The 25,122-nt window shown below is 40.3% G+C and overlaps 1 protein-coding gene across 1 annotated transcript in view; it reads right to left on the reverse strand.

The window, feature by feature from the left end:
* The window catches only part of UTRN (utrophin), a 303,290-nt gene that overhangs the window by 219,568 nt on the left and 58,600 nt on the right, over nt 1-25,122 (reverse strand). Inside the window, exons 14-33 of the mRNA XM_088537058.1 lie at nt 24,955-25,062; nt 24,254-24,433; nt 23,243-23,406; nt 21,105-21,228; nt 19,370-19,457; nt 16,701-16,921; nt 16,255-16,435; nt 13,244-13,389; nt 12,446-12,658; nt 9,781-9,894; nt 8,741-8,896; nt 7,698-7,868; nt 6,317-6,496; nt 5,592-5,726; nt 4,932-5,081; nt 3,778-3,939; nt 3,279-3,407; nt 2,644-2,817; nt 1,849-2,004; nt 172-342 (exon numbers count right to left, since the gene is read on the reverse strand). Coding sequence (XP_088393184.1) covers nt 172-342; nt 1,849-2,004; nt 2,644-2,817; nt 3,279-3,407; nt 3,778-3,939; nt 4,932-5,081; nt 5,592-5,726; nt 6,317-6,496; nt 7,698-7,868; nt 8,741-8,896; nt 9,781-9,894; nt 12,446-12,658; nt 13,244-13,389; nt 16,255-16,435; nt 16,701-16,921; nt 19,370-19,457; nt 21,105-21,228; nt 23,243-23,406; nt 24,254-24,433; nt 24,955-25,062 — 3,123 coding nt within the window. The remainder of the gene's footprint in view (nt 1-171; nt 343-1,848; nt 2,005-2,643; nt 2,818-3,278; nt 3,408-3,777; nt 3,940-4,931; nt 5,082-5,591; nt 5,727-6,316; nt 6,497-7,697; nt 7,869-8,740; nt 8,897-9,780; nt 9,895-12,445; nt 12,659-13,243; nt 13,390-16,254; nt 16,436-16,700; nt 16,922-19,369; nt 19,458-21,104; nt 21,229-23,242; nt 23,407-24,253; nt 24,434-24,954; nt 25,063-25,122) is intronic.

Consider the following 25,122-nt stretch of genomic DNA (forward strand, 5'->3'; position numbering starts at 1 on the left):
AGATCAACTCCAGGCAAGTACTGCATAAGATCTACCAAAAATACTACAAATTCAACATGCAAGGTATTTTGGAACAAGCTACAGGGATTTAAATTCACAGAGCCTTCCACATAATTTTACCATAGTGTTAAAAATACAAACTTATTGTACACATTTTTAAAGCAGGCTCACCTTAGCCCAGGCAATTTCTGAATCCAGGTCAGAGAGCAAGCTCTCTGAAGTGGACTTGTGCACTAGCTCAGCCTCAGTGGCCGCCAGCCACTCCGACAAGGAGGCAGTCTCCTTCTTCATCCTGCGTGCCAGCTGGGATGCTCTTTCGAGGTCTTGTTTTCCTTCAGTCACCTACAAAAAGAGGCAACGGAACTTATTAAAACACATTTTAATAAGTATAACATTTCTTCTTGATTACGTAAAATCCGGGTCTTTCTCAATCTTTCACAAGGGAATGATCCTGAAAACAAAAATAGATTATAAACATCTGCACCTTAATATCTTAAATAGAATATATAAAACCTGAATAAAACTAAAATATACAGAATCCAGTCAGCCACTGTTGCATATGTAAAATTCAGTTTCCTTTGATACATATTAAGCAGGCCCTATAGCAGGAAACAGTGAAGGAAAAAAAAATAACTGAAACCTTAGTCTGCCCTTGAAAAGATATCATTAAGGAGAACACAGGATATGATGCTTGTTGCAGTATAATCAGTTCTATCTCACACTAACTACACATTAATCCGGTTTAATTTGAACATGGATTAGAGAATTATTCCAACCACGGATGTCAGAATTGATTGGTGTTTACAAAACCTATCTTCCTCCTCAATTTAGTGTTCACATATATACATTCAAAATCACAGTCTTTGAAGTTCTTTAAAAAATAAAGTCCAGACACATATACACAACCACAACATTATATCACAAGCCATCTGCCTGCGTCTCCTGAATTTCTTGTCCACATTATTTATTATGAGCTATATAGATATATAGGTTTCACTGGAATCTACATCTTTTTAAAGGCTGTCCACTTTATATCACTGCAACATTTTCTAGAGCCCATTTCAAGTTGCTCCAGTAATATAATTTGGCTGCTTCACAGCTTCCCTCCCTGAACACATCACAGTCCTGAGTCTTTGGCGGGGAGAGGAGGAAAAAAAAAAAAAAATCTATTCTCCCCTACTCCTGGCAAAGATTTATCCATTTTTTAATTATTTAATGTGGACAATTAACTATTCCATTACTAACAAAACTACCCCAAATGCATACTTCTTAGCAGTTCTTAGGAAATGTAGGGTTGCCTCCATACTCAAACTTCATACTGAGGATGACTCTGTAGACTATGAATAGAAACTATCACCACTCCTCCCAAAAAACATTTATGGACTTTAACTTCTCCCATGAAGAAGCAACTATAGGTATCTTGTAGGGTATTTTAGAAAGTATTTTTTTAAAAAAACTTCTGTATTATAATTAAATATCAGGGTGATTTTGTTTGTTTGTTTGCTTGCTTTTTAAGAGAGTAGTTGTAAACTGGTTCACAGACAACATAAAAGAGCTACACTGCAAAAACAATGTAAGGAGTAGTAGGCCAAAATGCTGAAACCTCTATGAACCTTCCTGCCTTCAAGAATACCTGTCTTCAAGAATACTCCAGGATCACAGGGATTCTGCATAACTACAGGACTGTTATCTGCAGTCTCTAATCTTGGATTGTTCCTGGATGCAGCAACTAGCCTATACAGATCAGCTGCAGAACCAGAAACTTAGAAAGAAAAAAAAAAAAAAAAGGCAAGCAAGTACCTGGCACAAAAATAATGAAGAAGGGATTTCCTATATTATTTTTCTCACCTGTGCCCCCAAGTCATTGTAGAGGAATTTCAGTGCTGTTAGTTGTTCATCCATTCCCTTGGGATTATCTGTCTGTTGTTTCTGTACAATTTGTCTTCCTGTCTTGATGACAGTTTCAACTTCCAATTTCACCTCACTGAGGGTTTTATAGAGTTTCTGAAAAACATACATTTACAATAGTGATTACTTTATAGTTCACAGTTCAGGTGTTCCCATCTTGCTTGACTTTGGGCGCCTGCAGCGAACCTGATCCTCTGCATGCACTTGAGCTCTAAAGCACTTGAGCTCTAAATTGTGGATCAAGAATAAAGCAAAACAGGTAATGAGAAAAATATCTGTCAAGTATACTTCAAATTCCTGATGTTCGCTATTTTACTCTATCTTAAGATTTTTATAACAATATATAAATTTTATTACAATAGTTTAGCAGTATTTACTCCATAGCATCATCACAGTTGGCACTGCTGATCCTATGATCTACTCTTGATCTTACATGTAGTATTTTAACAAAACAAATAGGAAGAACTAATAAACTTGCCTCTGGAGTAATGCTTCCCCACAACATAGATTAACAATTTATCATCACATTCTTGTCCAAAAGAATTACATACTGTTAATTAGCAATTGTTCTGTTAGTGATTTTTGGAAAAATGTAACAGTGTTTCCTTTTCTACAGGACTTTCAGATAAAATTTTCTGAGAAGAGAGAGTTTAGATAAAAAAGAATCACACAAGGAAGAAATAACCCCAAATGTGAGTTAAGAATACTGCATACTTAAGAACACTGCATACTTACCATGCAACTGTCCAGATGAGCTTGGATGACATCTGGGTCAGTATCCTTCACATCCAAGACATGAAGTTCTGCTTTTACACCATCCAATACCCTCTTGCAATCCAACATGCGCTGCTCAAAATTGGCTGGTTTCTGGAAAAGCTGATACTTCGTAGACACTTCCCGGAGTTTTCTCTGTTTTAACAAATATTCTGTTAAAAGCTTGTTTTAAAATAGTTTTAAATCAGTAGCTGTACTTTGAGGAAGAACAAAATTAAAGCATTTGTCCTCAGATTCTATTTCATCTCTCATGCCACCACAATTCAGTATTCATGTCAACACCATTTGCCAAGCAAAATTCCATCATCTATTCCAAACCTTCATTTACAGTGCAACAAAGCTGTTATTCTGTATCACACACTTCTAAAGTATCTATTCTAATCAAATGGGGGAGACTTCCTGCCTTTTGGCACTTCACCCATGATACTGATGAGATTTCAGCTTGCCAAACTCCTTATGAAATCATATGCTCATGCTGTTTGTTCTCAACATTTGCTTGACCACACCAAACAACATAAAGGCTGATAACAGCAGCGTATAATGCAAAAGTAAGGTTCTTCAAGTGTAAATTCTTAGAATGACTTATGTGTTCTCACCTGCAAGGCATCCAGCTGAGTTCCACCACGGGGAGACCTGCATTCAGGGGAAGCAGGAGGGAAAGAGCGAGCATTTCTCTTGAGTTCCTCTAAAGTGGATTCATGAGCTGCAATCTCAGCTTGAATTTTCTGTCACGTCAGGAAAAAAAAAAAAAAAAAAAAACACACTTTAAAGTCTTGCAGGGAGAGAAGAAGAATCTTGTGATCACCTATTACCCAGCAGAAGTGAATCCACCATGTAAAAGTAAATGTGACCAGGTTTATTTGAAGTACTCTGGCTCCAGTGACAGCTTGCTAAATTGAAAGCCATTGAGATTGTTATTTGGTACATCCTCTTTAAAAACAACCAAAGAAACAGGGGCCAACAACCCACATCACTGAAGCTGTCACCTAGCGCATCAGCAGAGGTTTGAAAGGGAACCTTTATAATGAAATCTAGGCTGAGCAACACCATAAGGCACTTGAAAATGCTTTGTAATGAAAAGCTCTGCTGCAATACCTGAGCCTCCTGGGGCATCTGAAAGGCATCCACCCTATCGGTCAGGTAGGACGTCAGCTGTCTGTCCAGCTCCACTAGGTTTTCCTGCAGGACCTGCAGCATGTGGTCGGTTTCTCTCATGGTCTGAAGCTGCTGTTCCAGGGAGATCTGCCGGCTTACCGCCTGAGCGGGACAGAAAGGCAATGGGAGATAGAGCAGCTGAGCAAGAAAATCAATACTATTTTTTTTTCCCTGAAACAAGATGAGGGTAGGAGGGAACCTACAGCATGAGGACTGTCTAAAAAGAGAGAAAAAGCAAGCCCCCAGGGCAGCACTCTTGAAGCCTCCTGTGAGATGTACAGCAGTAACCCTAACAGACCAACAAGGAGGAGAGCACTGCTGCCAGAACACAGATACTGAAGACAAGTCTTCTCAGTCAACAGAGACAAAATACTCAGCCATTTCTCAAAAACTAGCCTATAGCAATCAGGGACTTGGTAACACACTACAACTTAGTATTGTTAATATGTAAACCTGTATATTTTCCTTCAGGACAAAAATTCTCTGTGTTAACATGGAAAGCAGAGGGTCACGGTTCCTTCCTTCCACCATCACTCCCTTCAACAGCAGAACTTGGAAGTTCCTTGAAACCTTGCACTTGGCATGAGAGCACCAAGTCTTCACCATCAACATGCATGAATCCTTGTGTCCCACATGTGTGGGCACACGTGTTGGGGGGTGCACACACTCGCAGAACATCAGCAACAGCCAAATGAGTCAGTCCCAAAGATTCCTCCTGCCCCGAAAACAAAAATTCTTTTTTTTTCCTCCACTATAGGAGCAAAGTGCCATAAGAGGGAAGGGAAAAACAACAACAGCAACACACAAACAACAACACACAAACAACAACAGCAACATGCAGCTCCCAGATGAAGGTGCTGCATCCATGTATCGACAGTAAATGAACTAAAACTGCCTCCTCCTCCTACACTACATGAAAACAGTAGCTTTCTTTGCGCATAATTCCAACTTGAAAGTGGCTAAAAACTTTGTGAAGGATTTTCCTCTTTTCCTACATTGCAGTCCTGCATTCATGAATTCAGCTATCTAACTGGAATCATTTCAGAGCATTGACCTTAAAAGCAAGTTACTTCCACCCTGTCCCAAATTCTTACCAAGTGACTCAGTTCCTCATAGCGAGCATTGAAAGCCTCCAGTTTTTCACTGATGATATCATCAAGAATCCCTCCATCAATCAGGGTCTGCCCAAGTTCCCGAATCTGCGTCCGATTATCAGCTGGATGACGCAGCACTGATTCCAGGGACTAATTAGCAGAAAAAGTCAGAAAGGTCAAGACACTGAGCATTCCTGTATTTTCTGAAGTGAAAATTTAGTTGCATGCACAGAGGTTTTAAGACTTAAAATAGCTTGAACATGATTTAAACGCATGAGTTGGTTATAGCTTAATCCACGACTGCACAGGCCAGACACAGTGGTCACTTTGTTTTAGGTAATTAAACTTCACAGCACTTCCCACCTATTCACTGCTATTTCATACTATAGTGCTGGAAGGAATTAATTAATTTACACAAGGGCAGAAGACAGCATGGGCACAATAGAAAGTCTGGCACAACTGTTACAAACAGCAAAGCTCATCCTTTCTTGAGATATTTTACAAATATCCTTTTTTTTCAGAATCAGAGTTAGATGATCATTTGATACAAAGAATCAAAATATTCAGTATTCAGAATTCCACTAAAGTGCAGATTACTTTTGCTGTTTTTAAAGTAGGACTACCTGAAAAGCTGCTATTCCAGAAGAATGACTACAATACCTCAAGAGCGTCATTGACAGCATCCAGCTTATCAGACAGATTTTCTGTCATTTGCACCCTTTCTTCCAGAGTGTTTAGCCAGGCTGTTTCTAGATCGAGATACTGAAGCAGTTCAATCCAACAGGACCATACCTCCTAAAAGTAACAGAATTAAATTAGCATAGAACAGAAAGGATAGTTCATATCCTGTGAACAACTCAAATATTTTATGTTACGGATACATTCATGTAAAACATGCAGGTAGAATACCTTCAAAAATATGCTATGCCATAATAAGTTCTATCCAGAAAAATCCACAACTACAGGGCAATACATAATAACGTTCATGCACTCCTCCTGAAAGGTTGGACATACACAGCATGCTCCAAATCATAATCAATCCATCTTAATTGGCATCATCATCAAAGCATCTCAGCCTTTACTCTGGAAGATTCTTTTTGTCATTTTGGAAGAGACATGGATGGAGAACAGAGCTGTGGAGCACAGTCACTTATTCGCAGAAGTGTTCCTTACAAGGCACAAATGGGTGATCAAAGCAAAGTTGGGAGGTTTCTTAAGGATTCTAGAGATTCATAGTACCAGATGGAAGAAGAAAACAATGGCAAACATGATTTTCCTACAGCAAAACATGCTTATGCACAAAGTACTGTATTCACTGATACAACCCGACATCCCTCTTGCACCTTCTACTGCAGTTTTACTCAACTGAGCATTACCATCCATACCTCCAAAGTGTGGCATTTCCCCCGGATTCGATTGCACAGGAGCTGGTAGTTCTCCAGGACCACATTCAGCTCAGTCATCAGGTCCTGGCCACCAGAAGGCACTTTGGTGGCCAACATTTTGATGTTGTCCTTGAGAATCTTCACACGCACTTCCTTCTGCAATACATCCTCCTTTGCCCTCTGCCCAAGGAAACATATTGCACGTTCAGCTCAGATGTTCAGCAATTAACCTTTCAAACCAAACATGCAGACATATTTTCCACCTAAGATTTGTTCACTGAAGAAAAATCAACTAGTCTGCATGGAAACAACCTGGAGGCTCCAGAAGCAGAGACTGTCCCACAGCTCCTTTTATTCAGGCTTCAAGAGACAGTTAGGAATTTTCTATGTGGCAGCATTATTATTGAATATTGTTGAGACATCTTTTAAATGTAAGCAGTTTTGTAATCAAGGAAATGCCAGCTAATGATAGAGTGAAGGCTAGGCAGAACTGCAGAGCACGTTCTTTTACAACGGAATTATCAAAAAACTCCAGCCTCATCTTAACTCTGCCCCAGCAAATGTTAGGGGAAGTTTCACCCTCTGTTCAAATGAGAACAGAATTCGGGGAAACTCATGAAGGTTTTCCAAAACCTTATGCAAAAATGCTCCTGGTGAAATATATGCTGAGTATTCTTTCCCAGTATTCAATATAGTCCTAACACAACATTCTTATTGCAAATACAAGAGGCTATAACAGACTGCCATGTTCCACTGGGTAACAGTTTAGTCAATTCTTATTTAGATAAATTATATGTAATACAAGTTGAAACAGCAATGTGCAAATGCCTGGACTCTTGTCAAAACATAGGGACAAGTATCACTCTCTGCAACAGACAAGGAACATCAAATAACCTTCACAACAAATTTGTTTTAAGCTCCTTTTCTAAATGCAGAGTTAACTTTTCTAAATGCAGAGTTAACTAAAAAATTGAAACCAAATAGTAGAAGCAGAAGAATCAAATAATGTCTTAAGACTGCTAATTTAGAGAAGTATAATGCAAGATTTTCGCTCTTCTTCAGATTTCTTCCTCTGTAACAAGTTTTCCTGTTCTTTGGGGCTTAGTATGCTGCACACACACCAAACCTGGCGCAGCAGGCTTGGCAAGCTGCTCTTTATTATTAAATCTCTACCACTTGTGGCCAAGTAGAACATCTGCTTTTCCATTTGTGCTTTCAAAACAAAAATTCCATGAAGTGAAACTGAAAAAATATCACTAATCTTTTATGTGACCTGAGCTCCTTTCCACACAGACAGCAAATCCACTAAGGTCACCCCCAAGAAACCGTCAAGCCTTGTTTCTCTTTAATGAGGTCTCCACAATGGCCTCATACTCCTGACCTTCATTTCCTCCACCGCATTCTCTAGTTCTTCAGGGGACTTGTATTCAAAATCTTTCTCCAGATACTCCTCTTCGGCTTGGGTCATCCATTCTTGCATCTCTGCCAAGTCCTTCTTCAGATTTACAGCTTTTTCCTGACTTTCAGACAAGCGGTTTTTCTGACTAACAATCTAGAATGTGAGATGGGAGAAAGAAGCAGCAGTTTTGTTACTTGAATCTTTCTGTATATGTGAAAAACACACAGGTATGTGTTAAAACATTTTCTATTCAAGCTTTTTATTTTTTATTTTAAGAAAGAGGCTTTTTACACACAGGCTAATTCTAACCCAAGCCCAAGAGACAAGCAGATCAGGCAGTTGAGGGGAAGGGGTCTCACTTCCTTCCACTCTCCAGTTATTCTGGAGTTTACATCAACAGCCAGGACTCTATCCAGGCAGGGCAACTGAAGAAGTATCTTTCTCTAGACAGTAGAAAGTTTCCACTCAAAAGACAGACTCATACACTCCAACTTGAAGTGGTAGCCTATTTATAGCCTTTTCTTTTTTTCCCTTCTTCTTTTTCCCCCTACCAGAGCTGTTTTGAAGGAGTCAGATATTACACAGGATTGGAAGAATAATGCAGACTTCAGGGACAACAGAATCAAAAGGCCAGGTTGCTTTTCAGAAAAGGGGTAACAGCATACAACAAAGTCAACAAATTAGTTACAAAACAATTAAATGGGAAAGAGCACAGTGAACTCTTAGACACAGAGAACTGCACGTATTCAAATAAAATTGCTAGTGATTCATTAACACATTCATATTTCTGAAGGATTTACTAGGCCAAGTTGGACTTCAGCCATTACAACAATTGAATATGTAAAATATACTGAAATTAGAGTGTCCAAGAATTAAAATGTTAATTTTTATTTTGTCAGCAGCAGTTGCCACAGCTGACGACTCGTATCATCTAGCTGGTCACTGCTTCACTGCCCCAGCTAGCCCCCCTAGGCTGGGCAAACACAGCAGTAACAGCAAACCCCTGCAACAAACGGGCAACTCACCTGCTTGCTCAGTTTCTCCCACTGCGACTGGCAGTCTGCTAGCCTAGATTTTGCCCACATATTTATGCCTGCGACAGGCTGACTTCTTAAAGCAGACTCTACTTCTTTCATCTCTTTTAAGGATAGTTCAACCTTCTCCATTTCATTAACAAATTTCTAAATACAAATCAGAGAAAGCAAACATTAGAAAAGTACTATGGAGGCACACTACAACACCTTCTTCAATAAGATGTTACACACATCTACAGGATACCAATACCATACTATTTAGGCTTTAGAACAACCCACTCAGTGGCCTAAATCATCAAAACCATGAAATTAAAGGTCCCTTCCAACCTTAACGATTCTATGATTTTATGATTCTATGAAATTAGAAGCCCCCAAATACAGCTTGTCCTATACAGTGCAAGCATTCTCACATGTCAAATATCTACATTGGCACAGTGCAAGTTTGCATATGATACACATTAAATATTCTGATGTTTTTGGCATGCCTTGGACTTTTCCTCTGCAGAAATCAAACATTTGAAGGTACACTTCAGTCACTGGCTGTAACATAAAATTCTACCCATTTGTTGTGATCATTATGTGCCACTAGTTCAGAAGAAGGAATGGCTTTCAGTGTAAGGCAAACACAATTTCTAAGCTATGGCAGTTCCATCATTAGAATTATTTTCTTATTATTTTTTCTGCTCCTGAAAGTTTAATGAGTACAGCACTTTTCCCTCAGATTTAACTCCCTTATCATAAAACAGGGAAAAATACGCTTCTTTTAAAGAGGACTTGAGGTCAGTTTGTAGATGACTGTCTGTTAATATGTTGAAGGCCTTTGGAAAGTACAAAGTGTTCTGGCTATACACATGAAGAACTTATTAAAACGTTGCCTGAAGAAGACAACAAATTTTCTGGCAGGAGCCACTGTATGATCCATGGACAATATTCAATAATAGCAGTAAAAAATAAAAAAATAAAAATAAATAAAAAAGAGATGCTCATCATACTGTTTAGTTTAGAAGATTCTTTAGAACAGCAAAACTCACTGTGCACTGGTCAAGTTGTCTTTGAAGTCCTTCACTGTCTCCTTGAACAGCCTTTTCTGTCATTAAAAAGTCCTTCGCACCATCCATCCACTTCTGAATGATTTTTGAATCAGCCTAAAAAGGACACGGTAACGAAAAGTTGATATAATTCTGTTATGAAGAGTGTGTGGCTGCTGCATTTCAACAACTGCTGGCAATGTCAAAAGAGTATTTTAGAAGCAGCTAGAATTGCCTAAGTTTTGTTTCAGAACATTTTATATGTTTGTTTTCAAATTTACAAGAAGTAATTTTGAAATAATGCTATTTTTTCTATTTATGCTACAGAATGGTTTAGCTGGCATTACCCTTCTCCAGGCTATCACATAGAAATCCTGGATTAGGAGGCAAGCTGGGTTAAAGCAGTATTTTGTGACCTTTAACACTGAGGACGTGGCTGAACGCTGGAAGTAGCTTCTCCCTAACAACAGTAACCACATACAGCTGCTTCCCTTACACTCTTTAAAGGGTATATTGCATGGTGAAGAGGGGAGAGGGCCACCTTCTTTGTTATCCGCAGGTATTTGTGGGGAGAAGCGGAGAGGGCAGTGCTGAGGAGGCAGGAGGCGAGCTGCACCGGCCCAGGCGAGGCCCGGGGCACTGCAGAGGAACAGGCCTGAAGCTCCCAGGCCGAAAGCGGCACACGCATCCCCACACGTGTGAAGAGACCAGCTTGGATCCATCTCAGCGCTTCAGGTAACATGGAATATGTTATATATATGAAATGGACCTCTTTCCTCTTTGTGGGAGGAAAGTCTTTTTGTGGTTTTCCTTTACAAGGGCATTAGACTAGACCAAATGGCCACACTTGTGTTACTCATACTGTCCCTGCACAGAACACACTCCGCTAGCAACTCTCCAGGAAAATGGCAGCTCAAGTCATAAGAATGATAATTAATGAATAAAGCTTTACACACAGGAACAAGTTTCCCCTTCCATACTTTTCACCAGTAAAACTTTTTATGAGCACATGGATACATACTCTGCTCTTAACTGAAGTTGGGTTAAGATCCTTTATCCTTACTGTGATTTTTTTTCAGACTTATGGCTAAAGGCAGGCTTGAGGCTCTTACTATTATCCAACTGCATTCAACAAAAGTTGATTCAAACTCCCACTGCAGGTCAATTACCTGGCCACACTAATAAGAATTTCAGATTAAACCCCATGTCCATGCTTAAGTAGTCATTAAAGGGCTTGCCCACCTGAATAAAAACTTAGTTTGAAGTTTGAACCCACTAGCAAAGTACAGTTTCCCACTTCAGAAAGGAGCATTTGGGAGACCAAGATCAAGAGAGATCTCTGGAGGAAAGTGGTGGTGGGCATGTAAGATAGCATGTTTGGAGAAGGGTTTATATAGGAAGCTGCTCCTGTTTATAAGGCACATGAAACACTCTGAATTATCTGTATTTTCCATTTAAATCAGTACATTTAATAAGTGTAAAAAATACAGATTTCTCCTAGCTAATGCATGGGTCTCTCCATCTCTAAACATAACTTTTTCATTTAAAGGACTCCACATAAAACAGATTTTTAAGTGGATTTTTTTTTCTCCAGCAGTTTGAGAGTTCAACAATCTCATTTCAGCAATTTCCACCTGTAAAAAGTGGCAAAGGAAAACTGGTCCTCAGAACTGCCACATCTGGCATAATGACAGAAAGTCAGAGAGACTCAAAATATCCCCAAAAGCACATTCTTGTTGTCTGACGTTTAATACACATTTGGATAATGAAAAATATTTGAAATATTCAAATTCTTGTTCAGCATTACTCCAGCAAAAATACACCAAAGATGATATTATGTTTGGGCATTTATACTGCTCTGATCACCTCACACACTATATTTAGGATATTGAGAAAAACTGGCTAGTGCCTATTTAGAAGTTTTGAATCACAATAATACTGTGATATCATAATATATTTAAATTTCTACTATTTTTGCCCCTCCACAGAGAAATATAATTAAATAGCCTAATGAAGAGACTTTGGATAACACCAAGAAACCTATCTAACTAGCAGATCATGCTGGGTCAACCTGAGCAAAGAGCTCTATATCCTCTTGATATCAACGGGTCAAAAATCTCAATACCCCTGGGTATAATTCCTCCCATTAAGCAACAGGGTTTCTTGCCATGAATCTGCAAGTGTGTGTGCAGGGGTGGGTGGTGTGTTCATTAACCTTCCTGCCCCTTCAGAGGCCACTTGTGGGAACAGGAGAGCTCCTCACTGCTGCTGAGCACTTTCTTCACTTCCCTTCTCAGTGGGTTGAACTGATCCCGCGGGTCTGACAGCAGCTGCTGGAGAGGGCCCCTCTCCGGGCCTTTCACAGCACAGCTCCCACACCGCCCACTCCTGAGACAGCCTCTGCCTTTTTACCCCCTGGTACTGAAAGAAGAAAAATGTCCACTTTAAAGGAAAAACAATTCCACTAGAAGATGAAATAGTGTGCTATGAATGTTGAAAGCCCTAAACTGTCCTGCTAGCAATATATGATATAGTTCCATGCTCTACCAGACTAGTAGTCTGTCTACATTTCACTTAATCAGCATCACCTGGATGCCTGGTCCTGCAGAGACACAGAGAAGGACTCTGAAATAGATGAGTTATGTAAAACAAAATCCTTTTACTTCACCTCAAATATCCTGAACTTAGATGTAATTTCTTCCAGTAGTTGAACTTCTTTGGCTGTCTTGAGCTTTAACTTGTCCCAGTGCCCCCGTACATGACTGAGTTCTTGCTTGTAGACCTTTGCTGTATCAGAGGCAGCCTGTTTCTCTAAAGCTTTTGTTTCTTCAGCAAGCTTATCTATCCTGGTCTTCTGGGCTTCCAGTGTCTCGCAGACAGTCTAGAGCAGGGGGCAACAAACAAGGATAACTGCAAGGTGCATCAGCCATGCAACAGCCCCACATTCCCATACAAGCACAAGCACATCCCAGGCCGCAGAGACAGCGAACAGCCACGTTCCAGTTACTGCTGGCGCTGTGGCAGGGAGGTCCAGAGAAGCTTTTAATCACCAAAAGCTCCAGCTGCCAGGCTGGCACCGAAGCAGGGAAGAGAGCGGGCTCCAGAGCCTGGCAAAGCCCTCCCTGCCCGCCGGGCGCCCGAGGCCCTGCTGCGCTCCGCGTTTCTGCGCTCAGGGCAGCAAGGCCAGGTCAGCACTTCCAACAGCCCCGCTCACATAACCAGGACCTCGGCTTTCTCCTCTCCACGTTTTTTTTTTTTTTGGTGCTTCTTTGTTTTAAATAGGCTGAGAATGTTCACCTCCTCAGCTAATAAAGCACAATTATTATTAAAGCTGCAATAAAAAATTTGGACACTTTAGCTACTCCGAAAACTATTTTTCTGGTTTGAAGAGGCAGAAGATATAATCTGAATGTATTCATGGTAGCATTTCAGATAACCAGCTTTCTAGCTTCAGTAGCAAAGATACCTTTGTCTGCTGTAAGGCTTTTTCCACCTTACTTGGGTCATTCACCCCGTTCATGATGGACTGCTGCTTGCATTCCAGCTCACTCAGCACATCCTTCAGGCTCTTCAGAGAGTCCAAATAATCCTGGCTGGGCTGGCAGACTGTCTCTATCATTGTTAGGAAGTCAAACAAAAATAACATGTAAGGAAACAGACACGAGAACCAAATTACATGAACGTATAACCAAATCATCAAACTCATTAGAAATGCTTGGAAATTGAATCCTACTGAGTCCTTCCAAGAACGAAAACTGAATCAAAATACACTTTTCTGATGACAGTAGTTTTTCCTTTTAAAAAAAAAAAAAAAGGAGTAAAGGACAACTCCTCCTTCCTCAAACACACACACGCCCCTAAACACCAAGAAAAAGAAACAAGCAGGGAGGAAAGGCGCTGGTGAAGGAAGAGGGGTCTTTGGTCTGTCTCTCTCTCTCTCTTTAAAAAAAAAAAAAAAAAAAAAAAAAAAGATACTGTTCCCTGTGTTGGTAATCCATCTTTCATCTAGACAAAAGAACATTCTTGAGAATGAGTCTTCCCACTCCACCCAAGTTTAGTTTCATTTTTAGACATTTCTTATATATTTAAGCACTTGGGGGAAGAGAGGAGAGAGAAGGGAAAAAAATCAACAGGACTTGAAACTTTTACATGCCTACACCTTACAATCTTTTACTTTCAGTTAAAAGCTTACTTTTATATACAGTGTGTATATATACATACACACAAACCTAGCAGCTACCTATTACTAGGATACAAGCACTCCAGGGGCTATAAAAAGAGAACTGAAGTTTGGCCTGAGTTTATGCTGGGAATCGTTTGTTTGCATCTCTGAATTCAAGTCTTGCCTTCTCCGGAACCTCGCACATTCATTTTGGAAAATCACAGCAAAAAATTAAATATTAAGAAACTACAGCAGGCAACATCTTGGTTTTAAAAACACCTTTGTGTTACGTGCACTCTCTGGCCTAGGATACGGAAGCAGTTTCTTTCCCGACACAAGTGAAATTTAAGCTGAGCCATGTTGTGACCCACCACGGAGCTTTTCAGCAGATTACTGTCAAAACTGCCGAACCGCTTATAACTATGGAATGAGGCAACATTTCAAGAGAGAACTATAACTATCTAGCTCCTTTTCTCAAAAAGCCAGTAGTACTTTAAAAGGAGAAAAAAAAAAGGTTAATTTAAAACAAGTTGGAGCATGGTCACTAAAACACTGCAAATCCTAAAGGAGGACAAAAGTTAATAGGAAAAATTAAATTCCTCATTGATTAAAAAAGTCGTTAATTCCCACCAAAAATGCCAGCAGAGATCACACTCAGATTAAGCCCCACTCCTCTTACTGAGAATTTGCAAAGGCTCAAAGAGCAGCAGTTAAAGGAGCTGCAGTTCTGGCACTAGGAAAGCTTGGCAGGTTTCTAACTGTTTGATTGCTAACGCTAGTTACTGCTGCCCGTTACAGGTCATGCAAGTTCCTTCACTGACAGTAAGTCAAACCATGTTGCAAACAACTGCAGAGATTATCTCATATTGGCATTTCCCTCCAGTCTCCAACAATGCCAAATTCTTCTGACAAAATCATATACCTTTTGCAAAGGCGGTGTATGCAATCTGTAGAGAAACCATGATTCAAAAAAGCTATACAAATACAAATTTAATATACTAAGATATGTAAGATATTTTTTAGCAAGTAGTAAGTGGTTGAAATATACAGCTTCAAGTGATGCATGGCATTAAGGAAAAAAGAACATTTTAATCATATCATCTAATAACCTACTGAAATATAGAATTCCACTAAATTTAATCAAAATATATGAACTAAGTCAAAACAGACATAAAATAATTATTCCTAATGGCAAAAATGTTGGCCGTAGTTTGCCATAGTTTGCGCATGGCAAGCAGGTTTGTCACTCATACAGTTTCCTGTACTGATGTAATTGAAGCCCTCGGACTTTGTGCATTGCATTACACAGACTGCTTAATAATTCAGTAATTGAAGCTATTTTTATTACACACAGAAAAGGAAGAAAAGTGTGTTATTGCTCCTCCATATGGGGCCATTAGCAAAATGTTTCCTCTAATTCCTCAGAAATGTAAAATGAAAACTAAGTAAAAAGAGTATCTTAATAGGTCTGTGCTCTTGATGTTCAGCTGTAAAATATTAACAGAGCTACATATTCTGTGCACTACATTTGAAATCTGACAGCAGCCAGAGTGCCTGGTTTGAATGCTCATAATGAAATTTTAATGCAACAAAAAGCCAAGCAGAATGTGCCTGAAAAGCAAGCCAAATGCCAAGTAACTTCAAGGATGAAATTTCCAAAAGGAATTACATATGACTAATAAGCTCAACAGAGCTGTGAAAGAAAACAATTTTCACACGCACGTTCAATTTTACAAGGTTCTCTTCCTCTAACAGTTTTTTTGTTTCTAGTTATTATTTTCTTCTGTAGTGCCTGAGGCACCCACAGCTCTTCAACCTGTTTCATCCACCTTAAATATGTTCTGCTAATTCACTAAATGCAGCTTCAGGAATTGTTGTATCCTTGCACAATCATTCCATTACACCAGGGCCAACACACTTTGCAAGGGGCACAGAGCAGGTAGTGGGATACCAGTTCCTGTCAGGTGAATAAAAAGATTTTTCCTGCCTGATCCAAAGCCTGGTGGAATCAGTGACAAAACTGTGCAGGAATTTAATGAGTTTTGGGTCAGGCACTATCTGAATAACTTTAAAGTAGCATATAGGAAAATCATTCTGTACCCCATCTCACCTGTACTACCTTTTTAGTAAGCAGCCACACAGAGCATTTTCACAGGATTTCAAAATTCCATTTTCAGTACTAAGAAAGGGCCTAAGTACTGCATAAGGCACCTAAGACTGCTCATTGAGATATCAAAAAATATTTTTAGAGGGAAGAAAAACACACAATCATCAGGGTAACTGATGTAAAAGACTATTTACAAAAGACTATTTACCTCTCTTCAGCTGCTGGTGACGTTCCTCCAGTTTCTGACTAGTCAGTTTGAAGCGATCAAGAAAAATGCTCAGGCTCTCCTGAATAAAATCTGGGGGCATGGGCTGAGAGGTGAGCATCTTGCAGGTGGATTTCAGCTGTTCCAACCGAGGGCTCAAGCTTTTGAGATGAGCTAACTCCCTCTGTGAAAGATTAAAAACAAAACCAAATCACACACTGAAATCTTTTACCAAGGTACCACAGCTGAGCTGTATTATTAGGGCAGCAATTTAAAGTATTTTTGAGACTCAAGTATCAAAATCCTCCAGTAAAATTTGGTGCTCCAGGCATCTAAACAACTCTTAAGTTTTCTTACTGATCAGGCTAAGCTACCTTACTGATACCTCTTACTGATCAGGAAGCTACCAGTAGCTTCCTATCAAAATTAACAAGTACTGACAGACTCACCTGGACTGCTGAAGGCTGCGAGGCTGAAGAACTGTCATCCTTCAGGCAGACTTCCTTTTCAGTCACCGTCTTCTCAAGTTCACCCATTTCCCTAAAGTAACCATTTATGTCTTCCTGGTATTTTATCTTTCTGGCCACTTCCTCCAGATATTGACTCACTTCTTTCCACCCTGAGAGCACTTTCTCCATTGTGCTTCTTACATCTTCTGTGGAAAGGCCCTCTAAAAAGATCATAAAAATTGTTACCTTAACCACAGCCTGTGTTGATCAACAAGAGTTTAACCATTCCGCCCTCCAGATACAGACACACATTTGCATTAACATCCAAAATGCTTTACTTCCAAGACAGTCAGCCACAGAACTGTATTTATTACTAGTGGGCTTCAGCTGTTTACTTTCACATTAATAGTGAAAGGAAGAGCAAGTCGAACATCCCATTTTCATTCTATCCTTTTGAAAACTTTGCAGTTTATAACGATGACCTGACTTTCTTCACCATTAGGTTTCTCTTTACCACCTGGCTCTCTTCCCCACCAGAGTTTACACCAAAATTTTGATATACAGATATACATCAGATAAGCTTTACTCTAGTAGCGGATGTCCAGTGAATTATTTTCTTTGTTGAGTCTATAACCATTTAAAGGAAAAAAATAAAATAAATAAATAAATAAAAAACACAAACACAGAGAGAAGCAGCAAGCTGGAAAGCATCAATAAGTCCATCAAAAATGTGGATGGAAATCCTGCCAGGGCAGCCCAGGAGGGTTGGAAAAATGCCTAGCACTCCCATGTTATATGCAGACATGATTAATACCTAGGAAATTGTAATAGCTACAAAAGCAACATGACAAAACACAGTTATTCCCAGCTCACAGGGACTACATGAAGAATTTTCTATACCATTTTTTTGACTAATCAATGCAAGACTTGAGGGTGCAGCAGCACAAGTGAACAGACTTCCCATGCACATGCAATCACTGCTCTTCTAGTCCCTCCAGTGGCAAAAGTAACTGATGATTTTGCTTGCATGTGAAGAAATTTCAGTGCAAGGGGCATCTAACAGCACATCCTTATAGATGCAAGCTTGTTTCAAGTTACCACTTCCTTTGAATTTATCATCTCTGCCCTTTAGATGAGCATAGAAGGAGGAGATTCATAGGGAGTCAGTTTTCCTGCACTGCTTTAACACAAGTGGAGCCCGATATTTTTGGTAGTGGGGCAGCTTCCACGAGGGCACTTAAATGCTCTGCTCCATGAAGCTCCCCTATGCCATGTGCAGAGTCCCCATATTTGGCACATGTACAGAACAGATGCAGCCCTGCCACCAAGGAACATATACATATATATGTGTATACGTCTGTGCCATGCGTTACTCTACACACATATAGCTGGGTCTGGTGTTGGATAGAAACATTGTTACTCTGAGATGGAGTAACATCTGAGATGGAAAAAATAGACTAGTAAGTGCTAACAAAGCTGCAGGCTGTAAATCAGTTTCCTATGCCTTACTTTCTATGGATCCCAAGACAGAAAACATTAGGAAATTATTTCTGTATCTTTTTTTTTCTCTGATAAAAGCCGAATTGGATTATATATTTCTCATTATGATCAGATACTGCTTATACAGCCAGAATATATCAGAGCTGGAGGAGAAAGAAAAAAAATCTTTTTTTTTTTTTTTTAATAACCCAAACTCCAGGTCAAATCAGTGTCTTCCAGGCATCAGTCTTAGGGCAGTGGCACTGTCTGATCACCAAACACCCTGGCCGGCAGGAAAGTAAAAGGCTCCAGGTAGAGCAGACAAGGGGAGGACTGGAGATACGGGGCAGATCTGTGCATCCTGGCATGGGGGGTGGCCAGAAGAAAACCTGACAGCTGGGAAATCCCCCCAAAATCAACATTTGCTAGAAAAAGACTCGCTGGTCAGGACACTGCACAGGGACACCGGCTCTTTGCGATCTGGCTGAACACTGCCCCTTGCAGCAGGCTCACCAGGAGCCAAAGGCCGAGCAGACCTGCAAGACCCTCTTTGCAAAGTGCTGTGTTTCACTGACAGAATTTTGTCATATTTTGGAACCAAATTTTGGCAAAGCTGAAAGATTCAGCTTTCACTGATGTTAATTATAAGTTTCCAGGCATCGGTGTTTTAATTAAGTCAATCATTCCTCCAAGTGTGTAGGCTTCTCTTGCCTTTATACCACGAGTTGTGACTGTATCATCCAAACACACTGACAGTTTTTACAAAAATAGAGAAAACTACGGGAAAAGAGTGACAGAGAGAGATACACATATTGTCCAACTTATGTTTCGTTTCAAAATTGCCACGTCTTTAAGGCAGTTATGTTTGAAAGTCTTAAATTCTCTGCATGATTCAAAATAAAACCAACTCCTCTCAAAAGCACACAACTACCTTCACAATTACTTCTGTGACAATTACTTTACTACTTTTGTAAAAATAACCCTTAGATTGTAAGTTAAAAAAAAAAAAAGAAAGAAAAACATACCCCACCAGTAAATGACACGTTTTTTTTCCTCTAACAGAGAGAAAATGGTGAAAAAGTGAAGGAATATATCAGGATGCTCCATTGGAAATAGTATTTCATTATTTTTCACTAGCAACTCAAGTAATTAAATCACAAAATAGGAAAACTGTCAAGTTTCTTACTTACCCTTCCCTATCTGATCCAAAAGCATCTGTGCACTTCGTTTCAGTTCATCTAGCTGTGGGCTTTTTTCAACCCTTTCTTTTTCTATTACCTACAAATTGAAACCACAGAAAAAGAGTTTCAGAGACTGTGATTTTTCTTGGCTTTTATTTCCTGTAACGTTACCTTACTTCCACACAAAATACATTTTAGGTTTCTTGAATAAAGCACTTCAAAATGTGTGTTAGCTTTCTGTTTGCGAGGAGCTAGCTCTCACAAAAAAATGAGATTAGTGTAATTACACTAGGAAAATAATAATAAAAATCCTACTAAATAAAGTCATAAATTGTGATTTGCATTCAAACATGCCATTTGTGACAAAAAACTGTAATCACATTATACAAACCACTTGAGAAAGAATGTTGTTTGCTTCTGCTCCAAGCCTCAAGAGCCTGTTACCTACCTAGAGGGTCGGCTGGCAGGAGCTGCAGCGCCCTACGACTCCCCTTTGCTCAAATCTATCTAGTGCTTCCCTGTTCTTCCCGACAAAGAGCCGTTGAGGAAAAACTTACAGCCCTACTAAGATTATCAAAGGAACAAATTCACCCTCAAGGTATATTGTATTAACATAAGGAGGGAAAGTTCCCTGCGGCCATGATTTCAGATGCACCCTCGGATATCAACAAAATGCATCACCAAATAAAAAACCCTTTGAAACCACTGTTCAAGGGTATCACTCTGGTCTCGACTTCCTACACTAAGTGCAAAAAGAAGCATGAACTTAAAGCACCGGGAAGAACAAACACTGTCCTACCCACCTTGGGCCCAACCATTTCAAAATCAGTGCTCTTCACTGGAACCTGATGTTCTTTCTTGCTTTGGAGCCTGTTTTATACAAAGCTACAAACATTTATATAGCTCTATAAATCACTTATTGGACTGTTTGGGGTTTATATCCCATAGCACTATTATTTCCGACATTCCTACTGGCACCATTTTGCACCAGAGCAGAGAGTAGAAGTCACTTTATAGATTTTTTTATACACTGCCATTGACTCCAAAAGCAGATTGGGGACCCACTAACGCTCGCGTGAGCTGCTGCTAACGATGCCGGCGCGAGGGCCGAGCCAGGCAAGAACCCACTCCCCAAGCAGACGGAATCCAGGACAGCAGTGGTTATTTCACAGCTCCCACAGGAGCCTGTAAAATAATGTGTTCTGCCTGCACATCACTAACACTGTGCACGGTTGCAGCTATCAAGGTTTTCTCTGAAATTAGCAGTCAGCAAGAAGCTATTTAAACACTACGGCAAGAGACCACCACGGGCCCTGGCTGCTGCAGGGTTTGCAGAGCGTCGCTGCAGGGCTCTGAGCAGGCCCTTGGCCCGTCTCTGTCAAAGCTGCATGAAGGCAAATCAGCCAGACCCACGTCCAACCATGAAACACGAAGCCAAACAACGCTGCTTCGTGGACAGCACAGTAATCATCAGCACACGCATTCACCAGAGCCCTAAAGGCTGGGGGCTCCGGTGAATGGCACCATAAACTTGAAAAGTTTTCTGTGCGCTTTGCAGCCCAGCACCAGAAAAGGCCGTGACCAGCTGCTCCGAAGCCTTCCCTGCTGTCCAGTCCTGAAACTCTTTAACAAAAGGGACTTGATTCCCACAAAGCATTTGGATGAGCCCGCACCTCCAGGAGACAGCCAGCTTACAGTGACAAAATGCATTATTCACTGCAACATCCTCCATCTCCCCATTTACCTTCAACTTTTCTTTCATGTTTGAAGTCTCTCTCATTTTCTTGTACTCTTTGATGTCTGTGGCCTGAATGGCAGCTTTTGATTTTGCAATCCAGTTCATCAGCTCAGCACTTTCAGCATCAAACCTAGTTTAAAAGGTCAGACAGGTGGTGGTTTTTTTTTTTTTTTTTTTTTTGTCATTTTCCCTTATTCAGTCACTCTGCCTTAAAAAAAATAATAAGTCATAAAGTTCAGCATATTCCTCATTCCCCTAAAAGTAAGGCTGAAAAGAGAGCATTCATGTTCCTCATATTGCTACTCGCAGGCCTTAAGACATGGACAGACTTTCAAAAAATTGCCATAGTGAAAAAAAAGAAAAAAAAGAAAGTAAAAAAAAAAAAAATAATCAGTGGCATTAGCCTCTCTGAACAAACTGAAAGGGCCTGGCATGATTTCTCCTTGGTATGATTTTTTTAAAAATCTTCCTGCAAGTGATTACTGTTCCTTTTAACACATTAGGAAAGACATTCCCTAATGCTGAACATTTTTTTAGTAGTAAAGATTTTTTTTTCCTTTTTTTTTTTTTTTTTTGGCTTTAGGAATACCTGCAACACTGTTCAATCTGAAGAAGGAGCTTCCAAAGTCCCCAGGATAATGACAGCAGACAAACTTTTCTGAATGTTTAGCTGACTGAGGATTGCCTTCTGGCTTGAGGTTTTTAGCACAGCTGGATTTATCTATCCTAGCCCAACCTTCTCATATTTATAAATGCTTTAAAACCAAGGGCCCCCTCCCTTCTGCTCCTCCCCAGGAAATCCAAAATTAATCAGTACTCTGCATAGCTTTGGTGAGAAGGACAAAATAGATATATTATATGAACTAAGAGCCAAGCAATATCAGAACTGGACTGCTTCACCCAGTCTGAGCCCTAACAGGGTTAAAGCCTGCCAACAGGTACAGAAGTTACTGTCAGCCACATGGAGGGAGGTCGGGGCAAACCTGCAAGATGCTTGTTACTGTGCATTTGCTGGTGGAATTGCACATGAGTTACAGAGGAGAAACAAAAACAGCAGATGAAAGTTCAAACTGTTTCATCCACCTCTCTACTCCAGTACAGCTTTAGCACTAGAAAAAAAAAATGATCAAAATCACTTCTGCTTCCAAAGTCTGAAATGGCTTCTGCAACTCCTGAGTGATCAGCAGAGGATGGAGGGGCTGCTGCCTGTCTTATTACATTGGGAGCCCCAGGGCTCAGAGGTTCCCAACAGGGTTCTGCTTCTCAGAAACGGCTCACACGGCTTTGCACAAGTTCCTCCTCTCTTTGAACCTCCATTCTCTCTCTAAAAAAAGCAGGAAAACGAGAAGAGCTGCAGAGATGCAAACCTGCATCACAGGGCTGCATGAAGAGCAGCGTGATCCCACGCTGCCTCCAACCTCCCTGAACGAGGTACCAATGACCTGAACCGCTGACACGTCGAGGAAAGGCTGGTTTTCCTCAAACACAACAGGCAAAATCATGAGTATGCAACATTTACTTTCTTCATTTATCTCAAAAAATTCCTCTTGCTTTAGATATGATATCTAATAGAGACACAGTCACGCATTTTCATATATTTTTTCCTTGTATATAAGAAGGAAAAAGCAAGCCACTCCAGAGATAGCGGTGATAGGAGACATCATTGTAAAGTTGCTCTTCCTATGAAATACCAGGACATGGGATAGTTTTTCTGCGTTTTTCTGTGCAGACAATTTCTCTGACATATGTTAAGGGGAATCGAAGAGAATAATAAATAAATCAAAATACTTGGCACTTTTTGCACCACTTTTTATCCAAAAATGCAGAGAGGCCTTTCCAAAGAGAAGCAAATAAAACTAATTCTATCCTTCAACAACAGAACTGAGTTATAAAGAGATGAAGATTTTCTTTTTTGAGGCACAACATTCCTGGCTCCCTTTAATGGTAGATGCAGATTTGCTGTTGCTCAGAAAACAAACCAACATGTAACATTCTCTTCCCCGTTCCCAAATCCTACCTCACAATTGCAACTTAGGCCCTTCTTGTATTAAAGAAGATTCAACCCCCCCAAAAAACACAGAGAAACAAGTCCCCTTATTTCTCCCCTGGGGAGTAAAAGAGAAGCTGGCGGGGGGCACACTCACCTTTTCTTTGCTTCACCATCCCCTGGGACTTGTCTTTTTTTGGGAGGGGGTGGTGGGGGCAGCTCCTGCCTGGACTGTTTAACCTGTTCCTTCAGTAATGCTGTTTCTGCAGTCGCCTTCGGAGGAACCTGAGACATCCCTATAGTTCCTACGGCTCGAGTTACCTGTACAAAATGGTTTACCAAAAGGGGTTCAATAGCATTTCAAATACACACCATCTGTGAATTGCTTTTGTTTAGTTTTGCTCCTCAGTCACAAAAATTCCATCCATTCACCATACAAGCGAACGCACCCAGCCTGCATGTAGCATTTTTATCATAGATGCTAAACACTCAAAGAACGACATTGTTATTTTCATTTACAAATGCGAACAAAACATCAAAATCCTCAGTTCAACTAGAGATTTGAGACTGAGGGAGAGTAAAAGGATGAAGACAGAGTTTGGCACTCCCCAGCGCTTCATTCAAACGCCAGACCAAAATGAAAGCTGGATGGCTGAAACGTTTACCACCACCGTCTGGCTATCTGCACTGTACAACAAAAAATCAGTTCTGTTTTCAATAGATGAGAAAACACAGCCATGGTGCATAAATGCTCGTATGATTCCCATATATTTACCCATTCAGGTTTTTGTTGGTGGTGGGATTTTCTCCCAATACATTTTTTGTTTGCTTGCTTTTTTACGTATAAGAGTTCATCCAACACTTCATCTTAAAACATTTACAGCATTTGCACTGACTGGCTTATTTTGGGCATCCAAAAAATAAAGCTTAATCTTTTGGAGAAAGGAGTCCCAGAACTAGCTGCATTAATAACTTGGGGTTTTGAAGACCTAAAAGCCCAGACAGCCTTCTCAGCAAATAAAGTCAGTCTCATGTGAGCAAACTTACCCATCTCTAGTCTGATACCAAAAACCTGCCCTGGCCAATTTTGCTGATAGTATCAATCAAGTTTGGAGGAAAAAAGATAAACATCTAAACAACTAAAATGTAACAGAACACTGTTAGGTACCTGATTGGAGTAATCCTCTAGCTTCTGAACCAAACTGTCCCACCTCTGAGTTAGTTCCTCTTGATCATGGTCAATTTTCTTGGATGCTCTGTTATTCCCAAGGATTTGGGCCACATCCTGACTGATCTCATTCAGCTGGTCTAGTGTTTGTCGCTTCATGCCCATGTCCTCTTTCAAAATCTAAAATTAAACAAAAATACTTTTTAAAAAAGATAAAAGTATTCTGCCACTTTTTAGCTTTTATTTCCATGAATAAGTCCTACCTGAGCTAGACACATCACAGATTTCAGAACTGTTTTCTTGCATAGCAAGGCACTTGGAGAAAGTCTCAAAAAGAGCACCTGACTAGCTCGGCTACTCGAGTAATCAGCACTAACTGCTGGAGTACCAGTTTGAAATGATTTGTATAGCTAGAAGCTGTGCTAATGCTCCAAAAGCTCTGAAAAAAACAGCTGACTGAGGGTCTTCAGGAAACTCCAAGCCCCGTCAACCTCGCAGGGCAGCTATCCAGCCCAGAAGGGCCGGGGAGCCGGTGTCACACTAATTTTAAAAATTCCAGGCAAAGAATGCAGCAAGGGGAGAATTTGTGCCTGGCTTCCACAGACGCAGTGCATTAAGAATTAAGAAAGGACAGGTCTGACAACTTGCTCTTCTTGCATGCTCTCAAACTCCATGGGATGGACCCGCACAGCGATACTCACGGCCAGCTTCCGAACGTTCACGCTCAGGTCTGTCTGATCTTTGAAGTTGCTTGTTTGGACCTTATTTAACGCCTCTTCTTTCTCTGTTAACCAAGCCTTCAGTAAGCACTGCAGATCATAAGGGAAACAGTGCAAGAATATATCAAGCTTCTCAAACAGCTAATGATA

Source organism: Tinamus guttatus, unplaced genomic scaffold, assembly GCF_059628265.1.
Source record: "Tinamus guttatus ecotype Peru unplaced genomic scaffold, ASM5962826v1 Tinamus_guttatus_pri_ptg000716l, whole genome shotgun sequence".
Taxonomy (NCBI): Eukaryota; Metazoa; Chordata; class Aves; order Tinamiformes; family Tinamidae; genus Tinamus; species Tinamus guttatus.